General features: G+C 33.8%; 1 protein-coding gene across 2 annotated transcripts in view; it reads left to right on the plus strand.

Moving 5' to 3' along the window:
• Positions 1 to 517: 517 nt before the first annotated feature.
• The window catches only part of LOC117122850 (proline-rich transmembrane protein 1-like), a 30,642-nt gene continuing 8,084 nt past the window's right edge, over positions 518 to 23,075 (plus strand). The window contains exons 1-2 of one of the 2 annotated variants that reach the window (XM_033268604.1): positions 518 to 726; positions 12,751 to 12,797. In XM_033268604.1, coding sequence (XP_033124495.1) covers positions 711 to 726; positions 12,751 to 12,797 — 63 coding nt within the window. In that variant the 5' untranslated portion in view covers positions 518 to 710. The remainder of the gene's footprint in view (positions 727 to 12,750; positions 12,798 to 23,075) is intronic. The other variant, XM_033268603.1, reaches the window with a different exon arrangement.

The following is a 23,075-nucleotide window of genomic DNA, read 5'->3' on the forward strand; positions in this document are numbered from 1 at the left end:
ACGAATTTATGTGTCTATGCCCGGGCCCCTCGGGGGAAATGGCACAATACACTATGTTATGATCTGGCAGTAAGGTTAAAGATAGGTAAATGCGGTGGAGGTGCATGATGGGTCATGTGTCATCTTGCAGTACCTTATTACTGTATAAAAATCATAAAAAAATACAACACAACACATTTCCTGATAATCGAATCCCATGATGTGGTTACTTTATTAGTAAACATAATATAGACAGGGCATAGACACACGTTAGAAGAGTCTATTTTTGGATATATTGTAGAACTTTTTTTCTTTTATCTAAGACACCAAAAGCACATTCTAGAGTACTGTAAAAATTATGTTGGCCCACCTCTGGCCCTAACATTAGAATGGCACTGTCTACCAAGTTCAAAGGTTGAATGCCTGGGGTGTAGTGTATGTTCTTTTCCAACCAATGGCGTCTTAACTAAATAGCGTGCTCTTATTGGTCAGTTAGTTTGGCTTCAATTTACATATTTTACCGGCTTAACCTGCTGACAGTTAACACTTCCCGACGGCCCTTTTTACGCTGTGGGAAAGGAATGACATTTGACTATCTCACTCTCAGCGTGATATACGGATTACAAACGGGGAATAATATCGGTTTGTGACTACAAATCTGAACAAACGATTAAACCAATATCTAGTGAGACAAATACCATCTCTTGCAATAACTACAGTGAAACTACAAAATGGAGAAAGATCCTAGTAAGTAACTGTTAATATTATTACTGTATTAACAATAAAAAGAGAAATCACAGGGCAGATACAGTAGGCATAGGCCGCGCTCTAGCATAGCCCTTTGTTGTTGTTTTTTTTAATGAGATGCGACATGATGGACCGCGGCCTGTGCTTTCTTTATCTGAAGTGGGTCAACCTTCAAACACGAAGAGGGCCTATTTATGGCTTGCAATGATGTGTCCATGTATAAATCATTCATATGTTTGCATGCGTGGTCAATGGATACTGACCCGCAAGTTTAAAGCAATGATGGTCATTGCTAATTTTATTATTATTATTATTGGAAGTGCCAGTGGATACATTTATGATTTATGTCACCTTAATAAAAACAAATCAGTAAAACGATATATTTATGTGAAATATGTAACGCATCATCGCATCGTTAATAAACTTGCATTCGGTCATGTAAATTTATCAATTCGGGTTAAGTGTATGTTAAAATGTACCTCTCTCTAAGGCCACGTGAAATAAAATAATTGGTTAGCATCCTTTTGGTATCAAATTTCATGGTAGGGAGGGAGGTTTTTTTTTTCTCGTCGAACATGAAAAACCAGCGTCGGAAGGAAAATTAGCAAAACAAAGAAGAGGAAAACAACAGAGGCCAAAATTGGATACAAGAAATCATGTAATTCATCTATAGCAAGCAGATAAACTTTGCCAATATATATTTTATTATTTTTCCATCCATATTTAGTCTATCTTCAAAATTTTATTTCGTGAAATTTTGCACACAGGTAAGCGAACACGCCATGGTTTTAAACTGATGGGCGCAGCCATGTTTGTTGTCTTGTCTTGTCTCTGGTCACCATCAGAGCGTTCCTCCTTGTTTCTTTTTCGCGCTGTGGATGTCTACTTCCAAAGTGATGAAAATACCAACACACTGATTGGCCAACCTGGCTTTATCTCTAATGAATGCACTACAAAGCATGACGTAAGCATCGGATCGGAGTTTATGCAGCCACAGAGTCTTCTTTTCCAGAGGCAGGGCTAGTTAGGCCTTGCTAATATAAACCTAATCCTGAGTAAATCTTACTGCTTTGCATCGTCTACTGTGCATACAAATACACTCTTTTTATACTGTCTACCGTGCATACAAACTCTTTTTATACTACTACTATTTAAACTAGGCCTTTTCTAGATAGAAGATAGAAGGACTAGGCTAGCCTAGGTCACACTAGACGAGACGATGATGGAATGGAACTGCTGGGGAGAAGCCCAGCCGGCTAGCGTTCGGACAGATGGTAAACAAACCTAGGCCTAGGCCTATATAAATTGCCTTCGGGAGATGGAGTTTTTGAGTGTTTTGTAAAAAAAAAAAAAAATCAGGTCGGGGGCTTTTTCGACGGTCAGGCGGGGATGCTAACCAATTATTTTTTTTTATCTGGCCTAATTGTCATTTTCTAGATAGATCATACAGTACTTTTTATGGATTACGAAGCTCACACTCTCAGTGAAATTGAATAGGCCTACTTATTACTACCCCTAGAAGGAGGAGTAGTACTACAACAATACCTAAACCTATCAGCTCTGCCCCCCCCCCCCAGTTTGCAACCCAGAGAATGGGGAACTTAGCCTATCCCTATTTTAATTTTAACTCGCTTATTGGAACTAATTTGCTGCCATGGGGATGGAGGATACACCCCCAGACAGGGTTGTTGATCCTTGTGCACTCGTGGAATTCTCTACCAAAATCTGTTCATGTTATTCTTGCATCGTTACTTTAAGACCTGATAGATGAGGATACAGTAGAACCCCTATTATTAAGGGGACACCTTTGGGACCAAAAAAAGTATCCCCTTAATAGGGGTGTCCCCTGAATAGGGGTACCTCTATTCTGGGGACACTAACCAAAAACGTGAAATTGTCCCCTTAATAGGGGTTTTGGCATTTTTTCGTATAATGATGACATAGATTCTTTATCATTTTATTTTAATTGACCTAAGAATGAGTTACAATTTAATTATAACTAATTTATAACAATAATTTGCAATGCAAAAAATAAGGTATGAAATTAAAACTATAAAATTTGTGTATGTTCCTGATATTGTTTCTTTATTCGGGTGCAAATTAATAACTAAATATCTTTTTTTTTTAAATATTGAGCTTTCTATTGGATGTACAAGATAAAATTACTATTAATAGGTGTTAACAACTTGGAAATCAGGGTGCAGATAGATTAGAACCCTATATGAAAATACACAAAACAAGAAATCTCTAAGGTTAATGGTCAAAATTGACAAGATTTTATTTATGCGAAGCACACATGCACTAGTGCACTAGGCATCCAATGCCCATTCTAAGGATGGAAACAATTCTGGTGTGATGCAAGTTTATTGCTCAAAAGATGTCAAAATATAAATTTGTATGATTTTTTTTTTCTTATTTTGTGACTACTGTAGTTGTTTTGAGACAATTAAAAAAAAGTGTCCCCTTAATAGGGGTGAAATTGTATTGATTTTACCATTTTGCACACTCAAAAAGTGTCCCCTTAAGGGGTTAGCTGTAGTGATAAAAGATATATTGCCCCTTGTTTCACAGAAAAGTGTCCCCTTAATAGGGGTGTTCCCCCTGAATAGGGGTGTTCTAAAGGAGAGGTTCTACTGTATGTGAACCCCATAAGATTTAATTTTAAACCTTTCTCTGATTGTAAGTTTTGAATTTAATTACAGTATGAACTTCAATGATTTATATCCTGCAGTATATTTCAGCACATATCCCAGTGTTTTTCTATTGATTTGTTTTGTGAATATTAAGTATGGCATGTGAGGTCATTGTTGGATCTAAATGTGTATTGCACAGCGTTTTGCAATCAATTCCTCACAGGAAGTTGATTTTCACCTTGATATCATCATAATGCTTTTTTTTTTTCTTTCTTGCAATTTCATTTTGCACAAAACAAGACATAATTACAAAACAAAAAATTACTCTTAGATAAAGCCAGTAATAATGCTAAATTTCGGAAATTATTTAAGGCAAGACAACATAGGTCAAAAAGGAAAACTTAATATAATAATTAACAGTTACTTGTTTTGTTTTTTTTCCCTTTCCTCTTCCTTCCTTTAATTTCAGGAACATAAAAGCATTTCTTTAATTTCTGTCATTTTATCTAAATATTTAATTATTTAATTCAAGCAAAATACTAACAAAAATTATAATTTATAATTTAATTTAAATTGTATACATGAAGGGGTAACCTTCTCTAACCTTCTCCAAAAAAAAAACCAAACAAATAACATTAGTTATTTTTCTGCTTTCAATACACTTTAACAATTTAAAAGTATTCCATTTGGTATTGTTCAAGTAATTATTTTAGACAGTACCAAAACTCAGAAAAGTGTTATACAGTTACACAAACTAAATCTCAGTATGATTATGAGGTTTATGGAGGGGAGTTGGTTGGTCATGAGAAAAAATTCTTACAACACTGACAGGAAACCCAGGAGCTATAAAACTCAGCTGCATTTTACGTCATGAATCGTTTAGGATCTCAATAAAGTTTATAGTAATGGGAAGAATAATACTATCAACTCAATTTGCAGCAAGCTGGTTTTTAATTAAGTTAGCTTCATGTAGCCACATGATAGGTCAGTTTGTGAAACATTCCAATTCCATGAGTACAGTATAAAAGGTTGTTAAAAAATGTGTAAACAAAACTTCAAATTTAAGCAGATTAAATCCATACTGATATCTAGCTTATTTTTACTATTGCAAAAGTAAAAACCAATGACAATGTGGATAACATTTTCTCAAACTTTTAAGTGTTTTTATGTCTACAGCAGGACTGGGGAATTGGGAGAGCAAGAAGACACTGTATAGATAAAATATGGCCAATTATACATTATATGTGCTTACGTTTTTCCCACATCATTGCATCATCACCAAAGAACCTTGTGACTTAATGCATTCTTTTTGTGAAAGTCTTCAAGCTTAATATTTTCCAATCTATATTTCATTTTTTGATAGTTTTTCTTCTGTCAATTCATTTTATTTAAATTTTCACCATCTGTGTGTTCCACTTAAAATGTATAATATTGTGCATTGAGTTACAAAATTAAATATGGTGATATCAGTTTGGTACATCAAAACATGCAGGTAGGTATGATCCGAATAATACATAACAAGGTGAGGTTTTGTGTATAGGCCTACAGTGCTCTATATTGAATAGGCCTACTGATGGTTTAGTAGGATGGTGATGTTAGTAATATTGTAATACTGGATACTGAAATAATTTATTGTCCAACAAAATGAAGGAAATGCATTTGAAAACTGGCAAAAATTTAAAATCACAGCACAGAATATTAAAATATGAAATTATTATAACCAATAAAGGTTCAAAAATATTAATGTGTACAAGAAAAATCAAATTTAGATACAAAATACATATAAGAAGAGCAATACATTAAGAAAACCATTTCATTTAACTGAACAAACATTTAAAATCTCAACAGCATTAAAAAATAAATATTATTACTATTATCACCATTATTACAGTATAATTATTATTATTTTATTTTATTAAAAGTTATAAAAAAATAATATATTAATATGTACAAAAGAAATCAAATTGATATACAGTACAATATACATATAAAAACAATATGTAATACCATACATTATAATTATTATTATCATTTAACTGATCTACAGTAATATTTAAAATCACGAAAGCATTGAAAGTTAAAATAAATGTTATTATTGTATTGTTATTATTGTCATTATAAAAATAAAAAGTTTAAATAAATTAATATGATGGAGATTTGGGGGGTGACTACCAAGAAATGGTTTATTTATAATCAATAACAGCATACAGTAACTGTAAATCCATTCTAAAACACTTGGAATAAAACAATCATACATTTACTAATCATTTCTTAATTTCCTTCTAAATAGTGATATATAAAGAATACTTAAAATGACAGTCTTTAATTTGAGTGATTATAATTAGAAACCACTAATAAAGACCACTAATAAAGACCACTAAAATCCTGGTTCCCAATTAAGTGGTCTTAATTGGAGGGAGACCTGTAGTATAGTGATATTGGATTGGTACAATTGTATGCACAAATTGATGATATAATAATAATAAGCAATAATTTTAAGTACAACCAGAATGAATTTAGGAAAAGACACCACAGTTCACTGTAAAAACAAATCACCATTAAACAGAAGTCATCCTGATAAAACAATGCATTACAGACTTGAAATAACAATAAGAATAATAATAATAATGGCATCATGTAAGGCACACATATCCATCTCAGAGAGCTGCTCGCAGAAAACAGCCTTTTTCTGCATTTCATTTATTATATTTTTAAAGGTTATTTAATTTTATACTACAGTATATGCAAGAGATGCATACAAAATGATAATAGGTTGATGAGTTTTTAATACTCTTGCACTTTTGATGCTCTGCCATTGATGCGACCACGCTGTCATATAAATTGTACTGGCTCCCAGTCACACACCAAAATTAATTAATTCAGATTCAACCGTTCAACATAATGGTTATAAAGACATGCTATTGACGTATTGATTTAATCATAGGGAAGAGTAGAATTAGTTAAGCCATGTTAAGTTGAGCTTAATAATTACGATAAGAAATTAATAACGATTTTTAAAGTGCAAACATCACCACCAGCTTGAACATAAAATTATTATACTGGGTTACAAATCAATTATTCTAAACCTGGACTTGATATTATCTTTGTACATTAATATCATAAAATAGTAATTTATTTTTTATTTTGGGAGTAGATTTGAAAATGTTGTAGCTTTCAATACTTTAAATAATTGCTTAAAAATTTAATTTTAAATGTGAAAGAAATATGGCCATAGAGAGATACAATGAGTAAGTTCAATGCTAAATGGAACAAAATAGTGGATTATCTCTGAGTAACTTTGGGATTTATTTTATTTTGTATTAGAGTCAGTAGCTTTGTAAAAAAAGATGATGTTTTAAGTGGTAAAAACATTATTTTTAAAAGAAGATTATAAATTTCTTTGTTTTATACATTAAGTTGGTTTCTGAAATATCATTATTGAATTTTAGTTAGGTTTTGAAATGTCATTTGGAGTTTTTTCTTTCCTTTTTTTTCCTTGCTTTTGTTAACTGTGCTTACATGTTTCCCTGAGCACTCTTTTCCTTTGTTATACAAAAAAAAAAATAAAACAAAAGTTGAGCTTCAACACATCCTCCAGTTTGGCAAAACCTAAATTATTAAACCTATATTTTATGTGCACTAAAGTATATGAATTTTATCTGTTGAATTTTGTGGATCTTTTTTTGCATTTTGTAAAAAGTAAAGAAAAAAGAAAGTTGCAATACTTTGGGCATTACAATTCATGTCTTCTAAAAAATTTCCCCAAAGTACCCCAATTTTTGGTTCTTAATTGTGTATCACATGATTCACTGATACATTGTATCATGTATTTTAACACCTTTTAACTATTTTTATATTTAAGTCTTTATGTACAGTATGTTGAATCTTGGAAAAAGAATTTCATGTAAACATTTTACGTGACAATAAATAAACTTGACCTTGAATTCAGATAACTAAAATATACCTGATTTAATTTGGATAATTCCCTCCCACCCACTCATAAAATGCACAAGAGAGTTAATGTCAGCAAATTTTAGAAGATTGAGATTAAAAAATAAAGGAGAAGAATGAGGCCATGGTGGAGCGCCAGATATAATCCTGATAGCCTTCTTTTGAAAGATTTGAAGTTTACTTAAGTTGGAAGGGTAGGTGTTTCCCCAAACAATGTTGCAGTAACTTAGATAGGGGAGAATGAGGGAGCAATAAAGAATACGAAGAACGTTGGGGGGAACATATGAGGATAACCTAGAAATGATACCAAGGCTTTTGGATACTTTATTTTCAATTTGGATGATGTGCTTTTCCAATTTAATCCACTGTCAAGATAAACCCCTAAGAACTTAGCAAATTGGGTATTTGGAATTTCATTATTATCAATATAAATTTTTGAAAATTGAAAGATCGAGAGTTTGTGATTTTTTTTATTGCTTCGAAACAGGCTGAAGCTACACTTCTTGTGAATGATTGAAAGTTTGTTGGCGGCAAAATATTGGGAAATGGAAATTAAATTAGAGTTACTGTATTGAATAAGGAATGGATATTTTTGTTAGAATATAGAATAGTGGTGTCGTCAGAATAAAGAAAAAATGAAAGAAGATTGGAAGACAAGTGAATATCATTAATGTATAAAAGGAATAGAAGAGGGCCCACTAAGGATCCCTGGGGGACACCACAAATAATCTGGCGAAAAATTGGAGATGGTGTTAGAATATTTAGTGCACTATGAACGGTTAGAGAGGTAACTTCGAAAAAGATTAAGGGCGGGACTGCGGATACCATAGTGAGAAATTTTATTAGTAAAAGGATATTGTGGTCAACTGTGTCAAATGCTTTGGAGATAAAAATTCCTATAGTAAACTGGCTATTCTCAAATGCATCAACAATTTTATTGGTGAGGTCAGTAAGAGCAAGGGATGTATTGTAGCCTTTTCTAAACCCAAATTGTCTGTCATAAAGTGTATTAAATTTGGTAATAAATTTAAGAGTTTTGTCATAGATAATTTTTTCAAGCCGGGCTTTTGAGAAGACTGATAAGATTGAAATAGGGCGATAATTTGAAAGATCAGATTTGGGTCCAGATTTAAAAATTGGTGTAACATGGGCTAGCTTCATTCTGTTAGGAAAAACCCCCTTGGAAATTAAAAGGTTAAAAATATGACATAGGGGTTTAGCGATGAAGTTGGCAACATGTTTAATGACTTTGGTATGAAAATTATCAATACTGGGTGATTTATTGACTTTAAATGAGTTTAATATATAGGCCACCTCAGTTTCATTAACAGTTGAGCTAACATGACTTTTAGTATTTCAAAAGTTGCCTTGTTAAACATACATTTCCTTGTGTTGGACGTAACTTTGTGAATTCTGGAGTTACTCCTTAAGCATGCACTCACTGCGCTGACGGTCGTTGGCTGACGTGATTGAATGTAGAGAACGCAACACCACAACGTGTGAGCAACGGATCGTATTTAATGACGATCTGTTCAGACTGCCACCGACCACCCCCCCCAACTTTTATCGGACAACGTGTGTTAATTCTGCCACATCTGAATATGCCATGGGATAAATATTATCAACCTGCTGCTTTCTCTTTAGTGATCATTTCAGTTAATGATGACAATAGTGCAGCCTAGTGTACATGCTTAATCAACTAGTAAAAATTTATAGCCTTCTGTTGTATAGTTGTCTCAGATCATGCATAGGACTATTAAATATCATGATTAAAAAAAAATTTCATTTATCATTTCATTTCAATTTATTCAGTTGATTCAGAGAAATAAAAACTAAACATTACAAAAGCACAAAAACAGATAAAAAGTACAAAGAACAATATCAACTGAATGAACTGAGGAATATACCCAAGAAAGTTTACAAGTAAACTTATATTATTTTTGAATGACAATAAAATTGAAATGTCCCTACAGAAAATAATGGAACAGTCCATAATACAGCAAGATTGTATCATGAGTCAATAATTTTATAAAATTGTCTGTTGGGCTGAGCTGTTTCTAAATGCATTCTGCTTTCATGGATGTCAAAATATACATTTAAAATATGCTCACCATCTTCAAAGCAGAAGTCTTCTTTACGTCATCAAAATCCTTTACAAAATTTCTGATGCATCCCAATTTATTGTATAAGTTACTATGTTTAGAATAAAAAATCAGCATCAGAATCATACTATTGTCATATTCAATGAAAATTGATAATGGAACTTGTTTTCTTGGCTGCAACATAACAAGCAATAAAAAGCATTTATAGAAAATAGCACCAGACAATTGCACAGAAGGAACAATATAAAAATAGATAATAAATGTGACCCAAGCTCACAAATGGGCTGTAAACTCGCACCACACTGTATTGACAAACAAGCCTCCATACCCAGAATAGGGCGTAGAACATGAATTTTGTGTGAATTGGATTTTTGTGTAATAAATAAAGTATAACTTTTAATCTTACTATTCCTGAAGTTTGAGTTTAAAATTCCAACTGTGTAAGAGGTAAAATTTAGCCATTTTCGGATGGGAGTTAGTGAAAAATGAATAGAAACCTGCTGAAAATAAAAGCTTTTTCTCAAAACTTGATTTAAGATAGTTGATATGATGACAATTATTTAAACGGTCATAACTTTGCTTTCAGATTGAGTTCATTTAACTGTCATTTTAAAGTAAATGATATGTTTTATGCTATTATAAACAAAAATTGTTGCATGAGGACGAGTTTACAGCCCTTTTGTGAGCTTGGATCACAAATATAATGTAAAAAATACAATTATCGAGAGCAAGATAAACTATGCTCCACAAGAAGGTACTGACTATCATCATCTAGACAAATAACTGTTAAATAACCGAATGGCTGATACCATATAGGAGTTTTACGATACCTTTTGCTCTTTACCACTTGATGACGAATTTTGCCAGATTTGTTGAATAATGGTGTAGAGTATAGATTGTGAGTTTCATCCTTAATTAGGCCAAAAGTAAAAAAAAAGTAGTTTCTCGTCCATCTAAAAAAAGAGAATCAGGGCACTTTTTTTTCTTTTTTACTCCGAAATGGCAAATCCAAGATAACAATGGGAAACAGAACTTTCTCACTTTTACCAAGTAGACACATTGAAAGCAAATAAAAGAGACATTAGACCTGATTTCATACTACATTTATCCCCAACTACGGAAGATCGAGAGAGAAATTTTACTGATGTGAGTTAGCCAGATTTTTGTAAAATAAGGGATATATAAAAAAAATAAAAATTTGGTGAGGCAGAGGAAATGGATACGTGAGGGAACGAGTAAGCTAGTTATTTTTTGGCCTTATCCTAGTTTTATATTTATTTTGTTGGCACTCCTGGTTTTCTATGGTAGCCTGCCAATATGTATTATTATTATCACTTAAATTTATTTGTCAGCTGTTGGCAGGCCTTCCCATGTTTTTTTTTCTCATTTATATTTAAATAAAAGCTCAGCAACAACTACTTTCATCTTTCTTTGTCAGCAAAACAGCTTGAAACCTACACAGTATATGAACGGTTTACAAATCATTTTTGTTCTAATTTTGACCGTATTACACTATTTCTATTTGTGTCAGACCATAGAGATGTACTTCCATGATCAAATTTACAAATAAAATGTACTTTCAAAACTGTTTTCTTAGTGTATTAATGAGAGAAAATGTACTTTCACCACTGTTTTTTCTTAGTATATTAATGAGAGAGCACAATTGGTGTGGAATATCTTGTTATAACAAGAGCGACCGCTCACTGGTCTGCACATTCGTCCACGCTTAAATGCAGTACAGACCCAAGTTATTATATTGGGTTTTTTGGAAGAGCTAATAAGATAGAAACTTGTAAATAATTAAAATGTTTATTTGTACAAAAAAATTATGATTTAGAATGTTCTTTTGTACAAAATTTTTAAAAATCTTAAAATAAAAAAAAAAAATAAATAAAAAAATTGAATACCAAGACACGATTCGAACTCACAACCTTAAGTTCTTCAGAACACATCCCAAACTGACCCTGCCATCCATGTGATGTGCCCTATTAGTGGTAATGGCAGTAATGTACAGTCCTTGCTTGAAACCCCTGTTTTGTTTTGTAGGTGTAGGGGAACCCTAGACAAGAACAAAAACAAGAATAGTATACTGTAATTAGTATACTGTAAATGGTTCTTCAATATATAGAATAAAAGTTTTGAAACTTTCCATGACAATTTCGGTCCAGCTTGCTGACTGGTGGCTTTGTGTCGGCAAATCATGAGATGTAGATTAAACCTGTACATTCCAGTAATTTGATAATGGTAACTGTCAGCAACCAAAACTGTCATGTAAGCTTCAAAACTTATTATCTATATATTGAAGGACCATTTACAGTATACTGACTATTTTCAATTTGCTTTATAACATGATTTTGGTTATTATTGCTATGGATTTGACTTGAAATGTATAAAAAATTAATACTTTTTTGTTTTGGATTTTCATAAAATATTGAGTGATCATATATAACAACAACATTTTAATAAATGCTTTAATTATTTTTATTCTAATAATTAGGATAGTACTATGCAAATCACACCTGTAAGATCTAATTTCAAGAATTCACTGTTAAATAATTTTCTGGAATTTATTTCTTATTGCCTCCATTAGGTAAATCTATCACTATTTTTGGTAATCGACAAACAGTTATTACATCATTTTAAATCTAAAATATTTATAATTTTGTTCATTTTCTTTATCACATTATTAATTATTTTTGGACATCCTATTTCCAGCTAAAATTATAATTTGGATTATTTCAGACATTCAAACACATACATAAAAAATGGATATTAATTATTAAATTAGGATAAGCAGACAAATAAATTAATTTGAAATTTATCCTGATTTACGAAAGGCCAAAATGAAAAGATTCACATATTTAAAAATAATAATTGCAGTAATATTTAAATTAGGAATTTATACAAAATTAAGGCCAAATAACAAAAATCCTTTTTTCCATCCGCTCCCGCACCATTTTTTGGGCCTGCATCAATTTTGTTGTTTTTTTGTTATTTTCAACATTTTTGGGGGGTTTTTTACTTCAAAAATGCAAAATTTCAATTTCTGACACATTTTATAGTTTACAAATGCTTTTTTCAAACATATAGACCTTAATAACAGCAAGAGAAGCAATAACAAAATTGTTGACATTGTTTACAACACATTTTGCTATGCAGCGAACATTCTTTGGCATATTTTGACGAACTGCGAAAAATAACAAATATCAAATAATAAGTGCCTCTCTCGCCAACTTTTTGAAAAACCCAGGACGGCGGGAAACAATGATTTTTTTTGTTACTTGGCCTAATTAAAATATTAAATATTTTGATACTATCAATGTCATTTCTTTTGACAGATGGACCACCTGCAGTAGACTGTCCGCCACCAACTTACCAGCAACAGGTATGTATTTATTTGACATTACACATACAGTTCATTAACTTTAACTGATTTAAAGTATAATAATTCAGTGGTGATGTCGTCACTTATTTGCATTGAATTTTCCTATCCCTACTGATCACTAATCTATATAGTACTGCCTCCGATTTTTTTACGTCTCATGTTCAAAAAAGCTCAAATCTAGGGCGATTTTACTACAATACAACACTTATGTAATATTTTGTTGTTAGGACAAGCTATGAACGCCCACAGGGAACCTAACAAATCTCGCTCTAAAACGAATGAAGCCTAGACCATCCTAGGCATGGCCTAGAAAGGCATAATGGTTAAGAGAAACAAGGTGATTGAAATGGCGTTGATCTGTTGTGGAAATTGGGGGGTGGAGGACAAATTGCAAAATAAGAAAGTCTTGCCCATGCCTTGGTTGGGGGTCTGAGGAGCGCCAAGGGCCCCGGTGGGGGTCCCGGTGTCATCTATAGCCTTTTATAAGTCGTATCTAATTAATTTTAAAGAATGCAATTAAAATTTATTTGCACACTACATTTTCAAAATACCGTACAGTAGTGGATCCAGAAATACGAAATAGAGGGGGCCGGCCCAGGGAGGGAGATTTAGAGATGGAGCGTAGACCACCTCAACTCCACCATGATTAGGGCTGAGGTAAGAAAATTTATGATTTTGGCTCCTCTAGTTGGCCAGAAAATCAGAACCATATTTACATATTTCGTACGGCTATATAACATTCAATTGACTAACTATAATTTTTTGAAATTAGGATAAACAGAAATCTTATGTATGCAGATAATATTGAACACTGTACCTTATACGGGTCTTAATAATATACAAAAGGAATAAATTGTTTATAGTTAAAATTTTAATAGGTTTACCCGCTTCCAAATTCAACAACGTAAGTAAGGTACATTGTTTTCATAATAAGTTTAACCTCTGATAACCGTTGCACCTATAAAATCGATGGAGTGGTTACTGCGATGGTTACGAAATGTACAAACAAGTGCGTTTTTACTCAGTATTGGTCCGGGCAATGCGCACTGCACTTGGAACAGAGCATTAGTGAATAGACAAAATTTATAACAGTCAATTGTAAGGGTTGTTGTTCTTTCTACTCGCTTTGAAATGTTAAGGTTTAACTATAGAAGATTGTGAAAAGTTGGGGGGGGGGACAACTGATATGATGTACCCCCCAACTTTGAAAAAAGGGGACGTGTGTCATTATTTCCTTAAAAAATCGCCTTCAGCCCTGAATAATTACTCCTTCGGCTTCTATTTCCTATGGTGTACTCAAAACTTGACTATAATTGCTTATTATTTCCATCTTCATAGGCTGAAATGATTTTATCAAAGCTGAATATAAAATAATTAATGTTTGGTAATGTGAAAGAATGTCTATTCAACGAGGCATAGCATCCAGTTTTCCAACTCATTTTCCTAATAATAAAGATTCATTGTTTGTTTTGTCCAACACACCTACTGAGTAGGCATATGCCCCTAGTTGTAGCCTTAAATACAGCTGCATACAACTAAGCAACACTGAAGCTAGAAAAATACTTCCACGGTGAACTGCAAACATTATTTATTGATAAACGTCATAGATCTGAGAATCTCACTGTTAAAGAAAAATTGATCAGACTATCCTTTTAGTTTCAATATCAAATCTTAATATGTCTATATTACACTCTGTATTTAGGAAAGCATTTAATACTACTAGATTTGATAAAATTGAGTAAGTGTTGTTAAGTGGCCCTTATTCTTATCCTGTTTACTATAGCAACTAGTTCTATTCATTATGTTTTGTAAAGAGCCATTGTAATTTTTCATGATTAATAAAAAGTTGGTGTACCAAAGGACAGGTTGCTTATAAAAATACAATGGATTGGATTGGATTTATTCGGTGTAAATACCAAGGATAGCCCACGAAAGTCTAAAAGAAGACTTATTTCCAGTGGGGTCCTTCTGGTGGTGATTGGGCAGTACACCGGGAGAGAATCCCCTACTCTTTTCCGAAGAGTGTACTGCGTTCTTTAACGTGCACATTGGCCATAAATGCACACGAGACCAACGGCTTAAACATCTCATCCGAAAGACAGTGCGCTGTTGTTACTTGTATTTCAGCCCTCTAGCTGAAACACAAGGAGAGACAGCGATGGGAATTGAACCGGGGACCTAGGGATCTCCACGGTTCAGCGCACACACAGTGGCTACCACCAGATTAGCCGACTGAGCTAAGTTGCTCTCTAATACCCTATTCAGACTACACTCGCTTGTGATCGGTTGCGATATAATCGGTGGTAATCCAAAACTGATTACTCCCGATCGCAATCAACGAACACATTCAGACCAACACAAACAAACTTTACATATTAGGGTCTAGGCCTCCGGTGGCTAGGCCTATGTTGCCTGACCTCAGCCAAACAGTGCCTGTGGAATTCGTTGTGATTCGTTGCGATCAGATTCTGTGGTAATCGGGAGTAATAAAGATTGTAGCACCCAATCGCAACGGGTAACAATTGCGATATCGGTTACATATCGACTGCTATTGGTGAGCTTTCACACACGATTTTACTTTGCGATTAGGTGCGATTGGTTGTCGCAATTGCTACAACCGATCGCAATGCGATGCTAGTCTGAATGGGGTATTACATTTTATTTTCTAAAATGTCCCTGACCATTGTTTTGTTGTACCTTGTTGTAATTGTGCTTTTTTATGTTTATTTGGTCGAATAAATAAATGAAATGAAATTGGTCTTTAATATTAAAGCTCCATTCCCGGCAAACTTTCATTTAAAAAAAGAATGTTTTAAGAAAAAATGCATATGCATTACTCTAATTATCATAAACCGTGGTAATATATTGGCATAAATTTTACTTTTACTCAAAAGGATTTAAAAAAAATATGTGGAACACATGCAAATCAAATTTCAGTCTTATGTTACGTTATTCATGTTTAGGAATGTCTAAATTCAGTTAAACAAGCAATTTTGTATAATATTTATAAATCTTTATATATAAAAAATCAGATTTTTCTTAACTGAAATTTTGCTGGGGATGGGGCTTTAAGAATAATAAAGTTAAAAGACATTTGTTATTTTGGGACCACAGAAAAATGGTCTTTAATTGGAGGTGGTCTTTTTAGTTAGAGGGGTCTTTAATTAGAAGAAGACCTAATTGTTGTTCTATTCACCATGTTCGGTAAAGAACCTTCAGTATTTTACAAGATTAATGAAAAGTTGGAAGAACAGTGCTTATAAAAATACATTTCACTCTTTCCTTTTTCTAAAATGAAATTTGCAGTATTTGTATGGCATCGGCTTCATGTGCTGCCAAGTTTTGTCTCTTCGTTCTGTTCTCTTTTCTGGGATTCATCAAAAGCTTTTATACTTTATTTAAACATCGGTTTAATGAAATATTTGTATTTTGCCAAAGGCAAGTGTTTATAAATAGTTATACTATATGTACCATGCATGCGGAAACTAGTTGTTGAAATACTATACCGTGTACTCTTTTTTGAGGTAGCCTGTGTGCTATATAATTTTTCATATTATTATACTGTATGTGACCAGCTCTGGCAAAACTCTCCATTTGTCGCAATTTATAATTTCCTACAAGCACCCAAAACGTTTGAGAATCAGAATTTTGAACTTTTTCCGGTTTTTTGCATTTTGTAAAAGAATATATATTGAAGAACATTGCTGCAAAACATCAATCACTTACTGTACCATAACTAAAAAGTATATAATAAAATTATTTTAAAAATAAAATCGTAATATAAACTATTGATTTTTTGATCTTTGGAATCTTTCTCAAAACCTGATATGGCTGATATCCAATGAAATAAATATTCATAACTTTGCTATACTCAACCAACTTCCATCAAATAAGCACTGCATTAAATAAGAATACATGCAGAATCTATAAACACTAAAACTCAATTTTGAATTTTTCCTACAAACGTCTGGTTTTGGCCGAACCAGTCATATTGTTATTAAGTTCACTTTTAAAATTATTTTTAAAATAAAATCGTAATATAAACCATTGATTTTTTTATCTTTGGAAACTGTTTTCTCAAAACCTACATGGCTGATATCCAATAAAATAAATAGTCATAACTTTGCTATACTCAACCAACTTCCATCAAATAAGCACTGCATTAAAGAAGAATACATGCAGAATCTATAAACACTAAAACTCAATTTTGAATTTTTCCTACAAACGTCCGGTTTTGGCCGAACCAGTCACATATTGTTATTAAGTCACTTGTCAATTAATAACAAGGCTACCATAATGCATTCTCAGATAAGGCCTAAAAAAATAAATTGTTTGTTTGCCCTTTAATGCTGAAAATTGTATAGGAGGGGCGGACACAAAAAAGTTTTTTTTTCTCTTGTCACCAAAATTAAAATATTAAATTGCAATACTTGCAATTAAGCCTGTCTCAGTATTTGTTTTGCAAAGGGTATTCATTAGACTGAATAAAAATAACCCATAATCGATATTTTGCAATGAATTTAGGTAAAGAATCGATGCCTTAGATTAAACATCAAATTTAGACAACTTTCTTCATGTGCAAAATGGAGAAAAATAAAGATAAATCGAAAAAAACAAAAACTTTTAAAAAAATGCCGCCCCTACAGTATTTCATGCTGTTCGATCCTCCTTTACCACAAAACCCAACTTATCCACGAAAACTCAGGAAATCAAACCAGGGTCTCAAATATCATAGCTTATTACACTCTAATTATCAGGAAGGCTAGACCGCGGTACATGAAGGGTTATTGCGGCTGGGAATGTCATTATCTCAGAAGGGTGCTGCCATAGCAATTAACAATCAATTCATACTGAGTTTACTGTAAAAAGAAAAAAAAATCTATTTTGTTGCAAATCGGACGTATGAAAATATGTTAACCTACGAGTTCGAATCGTAAAAAACGAGCCGTTTTACGAGAAGTTACAAAAGTACAGGCCTATTACTAGACCTAGCCTAGGCCGACTTGGTATAGGCGTCGTAACGACGACATGAAGTTTCTGAAAAAGGGGGATGATTATATTGGTTTGAATTTGATTCACTTTGAATCCATTTATTAGTAATATTGTTTATTGATGAAAATTAGTGTGTAAAATATTTAGAAACTACCCTCATTATATCCTTTATTCATCTTTAAAATATAAAATGATACAAGGATAAAATATAAAAACAATATACAATTCCAAAAATTAATAAATAAGGCTCTAGGTTACAGTTTAAAAGACATTAAACTATACAAGAGAGAAAAGCAAAAATTAAAATAAAAATTAAAAAAATAACAAGCTGTCATCAACTAGACCCATGCCTAGAGTTAAAAATTCAGTAAAAGGGACAGAGCTCATCGACAGGTGTCAGTCACTTTATCTCCCAGGCTGGGCTGTATTTGGAATTCCAGATAATATAACTGGATATAAGGGCCGATTCACTGAGCTTTCTGAGTACCATCCTGTTTTTGGTTTTGCTGATTTTAAGAAAGCTTTTAAGGCGCTGGGCATTTTCATTAGTAATGAGCCCTCTTGACCCAACCTCAACGCAAAATAGTTTGCTAGAGTAACCTTTTGATTGAAGATCATTAATCAGATGATCATATTTCTCGGATTTATAAATGTGAGCTTTAACAATATTGGTTTCAAAAGGGACGCTTAACTCAAAGATATCAATAATTTTGTCAGATCTATTGACCAAAACTATATCTGGCTTAAGGTTAGTACAAAATATTTCAGGAGGAATGGTTCCTCCAGCAATAGAAAGACCCTCGACGTCCGCAAAGACCTCCCCCTCCGGCCGAAATTCACGGATGAATGCAAACAAGTGGTGGATGATTGATGTGACGCCATGTAAATCTACCCTGGTCCAGATACACTTTGCATGAGTTAAGGACGTGATTCAAAGTCTCTATTACCACAATGCTTACAGACATCAGTAGTACGTTTACCCCAAGTTTTAAGGTTGCTCATTGTAGGTAAGAAATCGATTGAGACTCGAACCGCGAAGCTGAGGACTTTCCGTGGCATATCATAGATGATCGATCTCCATGTTAGGTAGCATGATTCAAGCTCAATTAATTTAAATACTTCACCCTGCTTAACAAGGGGTTTGATATTGTCAGACCATAATTTCTTATGATCTGCAAGAATTGTGTCTTTAATGGCAGCTTTGATTTGAGACCACTGCTTAGGAGAGTCCTCAGCTTCAGGGTTCGCAGATGACAAGTACGATTCCCATTGCCTCGATCCATTTCTTACCATCTTCCGAACCCATGTACTCTCTCTAGTCAATTTGCACTTCAGTGCAGTGGATTACCCGACAGTCAGCTTTCAGCATACATCGTGCGTAGGCAAGACTATGAGACTTCAAGTAAATATCGGCGAGATCCGAGGGATGGCAAGGCCATCGGGACTGTGGATGAATGCAGGGGTTGCCCCATTAATAGAAATTCCCAGAAAAGTTTTCAATGCATTAGTGTTAATGTGGTCGAGTTGCTGAAGCTGACTGTCGGATAACTCATGGACTGTAAGAAGGTATCTTAATGAAGGCAGAGCATATTGTACATAAACCTTAAGTTTATATATTCGTTCCTAACGAATGACAGATTGATATTGTTAATAATTCTGATTAGTTTATCCCTAATAAAATCCAGAGTATCTTTAGTTTTCCCACTAAAATATATCAAACCTCCAAGGAATTTCTCAGGGGCATATTTTAGGGTTTTTAATTTAGTGTTTCCAACAGAAAAAACACATTCATCGGGTTTACCGCTTCTAATTGAAAGGCTTTTGCACTTCACTGGTTTAAGCTTAAGACCCATAGATTGGGTTATATTATAAATTTTATTCATCAGTGATTGATGTCTTCTCTTGTCACCAGTGAGCAAGCAGAAGTCGTGGGTTACCACTTTGTAATAGCTTCGTAAACAATGTAGCGAGAAAATGATGCGTTGCAGGCAACTTTTTTAGGATACCATAGCCAATGTCATCTGGGCCAGGGCTAGATCTAGAGTCTTTCTGGTTCAATAGCAACCTGATGTCCCGTGGCCTAATTGGGTTCATATTAAAATTAAGTTCAGGTTCAGTAGGGAGGTTTGGATACCATTTAAGATCATCTAAATTAACATAATTCGCAACACTGTATTTCTGTGGGTAGAATTTATTTGCTATATCGGGTCCAAATGTAGGAGCATTTCCACGACTACTGATATTGCCGTTGACACATTGTTTAGCAAAGCGCCAAAAGTTCTTGTGATACAGTTTTTCATGGTGTCTTGATGCTTTCATTCTAGACTTACTTTCAATAATTCGCTTAATATAATTGTGGGCCTTTACAGCTTCGTGAAAAGCTTTTCTATCAGCATCCGTTGCATTCTTGTCAAATGCCTTTTTGCGAAGTAATTTCTTCCTATCTTTAGCTTTTTTCAAAGTACTACTTTCGTGTTCAATGTATGGTTTTCCTCCATTGTGTTCCTTGACAAATCCTTCGTTTAATATTAAAAATTCCACAACAAGTCTATTAAAGCACTCACCAGCCTGGTCTGGAAGAATGGAATTTGTTGATAGGTCATGATGCAAAGGACCTAGGATATGCTTTAGACTGTTATTATATGCCGCCCAGTCTTCTTTCCGTAAAATTGGAGCCTCGAATGAAATTCTCGGCTGGCTTGGTCCAAAGCTGACATGCGAATCACACAATGGTTGGCCTTCCATATGAATACACAGGTGGTGTTGATTCAGCTAGCGTTTCAGCCTAGCTTGCTTAACACAAAAAAAACACGTAAAAATCGGCAAAATGAATTGCAAAAATATCCACAAAAAGAGAATGATCCACCATAAGAGAACAAACCACAAATCAACACAAACAAGAAACAACAAGGGCTGGAATTGACTCTCATACAACATTTGCAGCGGAGCTAAAACGAGAGCGACCAACCAGCAGCCGTCCAACCGTCAAAAATATATGAATCGTTTAGTATATAATTGTTTGTTGTAAATAAAAATAATACAATGGTAATTGGAAACTATTTTGCCAGCGTAATGACAGAAAAACACCAGCAGTAAATAATAAAAGAGCGAGCGCTTGGTTTGATCGTCAGATGATTCGTGTCATATGTTGTAAATTTGTAAACAGTAGTTGACAGGACTGAGAGATGGAAAAAAATTAGGTCGGCAAAAATTTGCCGACCTTAAATTCTCAGAGGTCGGCAGCCTCTGCAATTTTTTACTACCTAGGCCTATAGTATTAACTACGATTTTTCCGAACGCTCAAACTTACATCGTCATCTACAGATTGTGATTTTGTAAAATTGATCATTGCTGGTGAAAAAATGGTCGTACTTTCGTACTATTAATTTAATACTGTAGTATATACATATTTTTTACGTAAGAAAATCGCCAAATATAGTTCGTTTTAACGTTCGTTTTATCGTTTTCTTTGGCATGGGAAATATCACTTCGTAAAAGCTACGATCGTATCATGACACTAGGCCACAGGCTGCTTCAAAACTGCCCATGCATGTCCATGCGCATGCCCAGAATGATCAATCAGAGATTTTCCACATGTACTTGTTAGATAGTAGTGATGTCACGACTAACGATATGATTGTGATTGCGTTTAAACGGACGGTAAGATTAGGCCTACAATTATGTTGTTTTTTGATAATAAACAACATTTTAAATATGACAATAATACTGTAAAATGAAGACAAATAATAGATTTAGACAAGCATTATGATCTACGCGGCCCATGTGGCTTCAATTGGGCGATGTTGTAGGCCTTTGTTGACTAGCGTCATTCCTACCTAGGCCTAGCCTACGAAATGACTAGGCGAGAAAGACAAGATGATTGTACACAAATCGTACGTACTGCATGCCTATTATAAATAGTTATTGTACAAACAAATCTGTTTTATGAACCACCAATTTCCTTGGTTAGACAACGTACATAAAATTTAGTGTCTGCTATAGCCTGTTTCAGTCAAAGTTTTGGCTTTCCAAGCAGTTTTTGAAGCCGTAGAAAAAAAAAACTGTTTAACAACACCTTGAATTTGTTTCTAATAAATTATAACAAAAACCGGATGATATTGTTGCATTGTATTATTTCCGTTAAACATTTGTGTTTGTGAGCATGGAGTATGGTGAAAGTAGTTCCAGTTTACTGTCTGCCTGTGAAAATTGATTCTGTTTATCTAATTACTTAACACTTATCTGATATCCTGTGGAGCTTGTAATTAACTCAAGGACGCTACACCCTGGGGCCCGTTCGAGCGAAAAAATATCAGTGCGATTTACCAGTTAATTCACCGGTACACACTTTCTAATCACACTAGTCTAATTACCTTACCATCTGGATTATCCGCGACAATTTTGACCACCAAATTGCTGGGTATAATACCGTGTATGAAATTACCATGGAGCCGGAGGCGATGATATATCAACCTTAATTGTTTTTCCAAAAGATTTGTCCACAGCCCAGCGCGAAATTCAATAGGTTACGGCCAAGGCGTGGTTGCAGCTCTCCTTCGCCTCTTCATACATGCATGACAAAATCTAAATTTAGTAGCATAGCTACGCGATTGATTTGTAGATTTACCATTATTCGGAGAAATAAACTTGAATAAACTAGCCTATGTACAGATTTTAAAGCAGCCATTATAAGTTAAATATTGAGCTACATTATCATTCCACAGTGCCGTGCTGTGTGTACGTGAGCCGGTTATAGCAGCAGTAGCAAGTAAACAAAGAATGGGGATAAGTTGAAATTTACTTCCAGAGTAGTTTCGTTACACGATTTACCGTGAGCTAAAACTTGCTCGAATGGTCGAACACCTGCTGAGTGCTCAGCGCGATTACCCGGTGAAATACACGGAATACGGTTGGCGTTTTTATGCTCGAACAGGCCTCTGGTTGCAAGAGGCAAATTTTGGTAAACCGGGAGGATGGAACCTCATGTTTCAGTGAGCTAGGGTGGGAGCTGGAGGGCAAACAAACATATTTTTTAGGCCTAATACAGGTCGCCCTCCAATTAAAGACCATTTTTGGGACTGGGGCTCTCATGGTCTTTTAGCATTGTGTGCAATATTTATGTTTACTTTTTTCGTGTTTTTTTGGGGCAGCTGACTCTTGAGTTAAAATTTTTTTGCTTTATTTCCCTGACATTGTTTTGTTGTATCTTGTTGCAATTATGCTTTTAATGTTTATGTGGTCAAATAAATAAATGAAATGAAATTGGTCTTTAAAAAGAATAATGAA

This window comes from Anneissia japonica, unplaced genomic scaffold, assembly GCF_011630105.1.
Source record: "Anneissia japonica isolate Jap-2015-1 unplaced genomic scaffold, ASM1163010v1 scaffold287711_len853857_cov187, whole genome shotgun sequence".
Lineage (NCBI taxonomy): Eukaryota > Metazoa > Echinodermata > Crinoidea > Comatulida > Comatulidae > Anneissia > Anneissia japonica.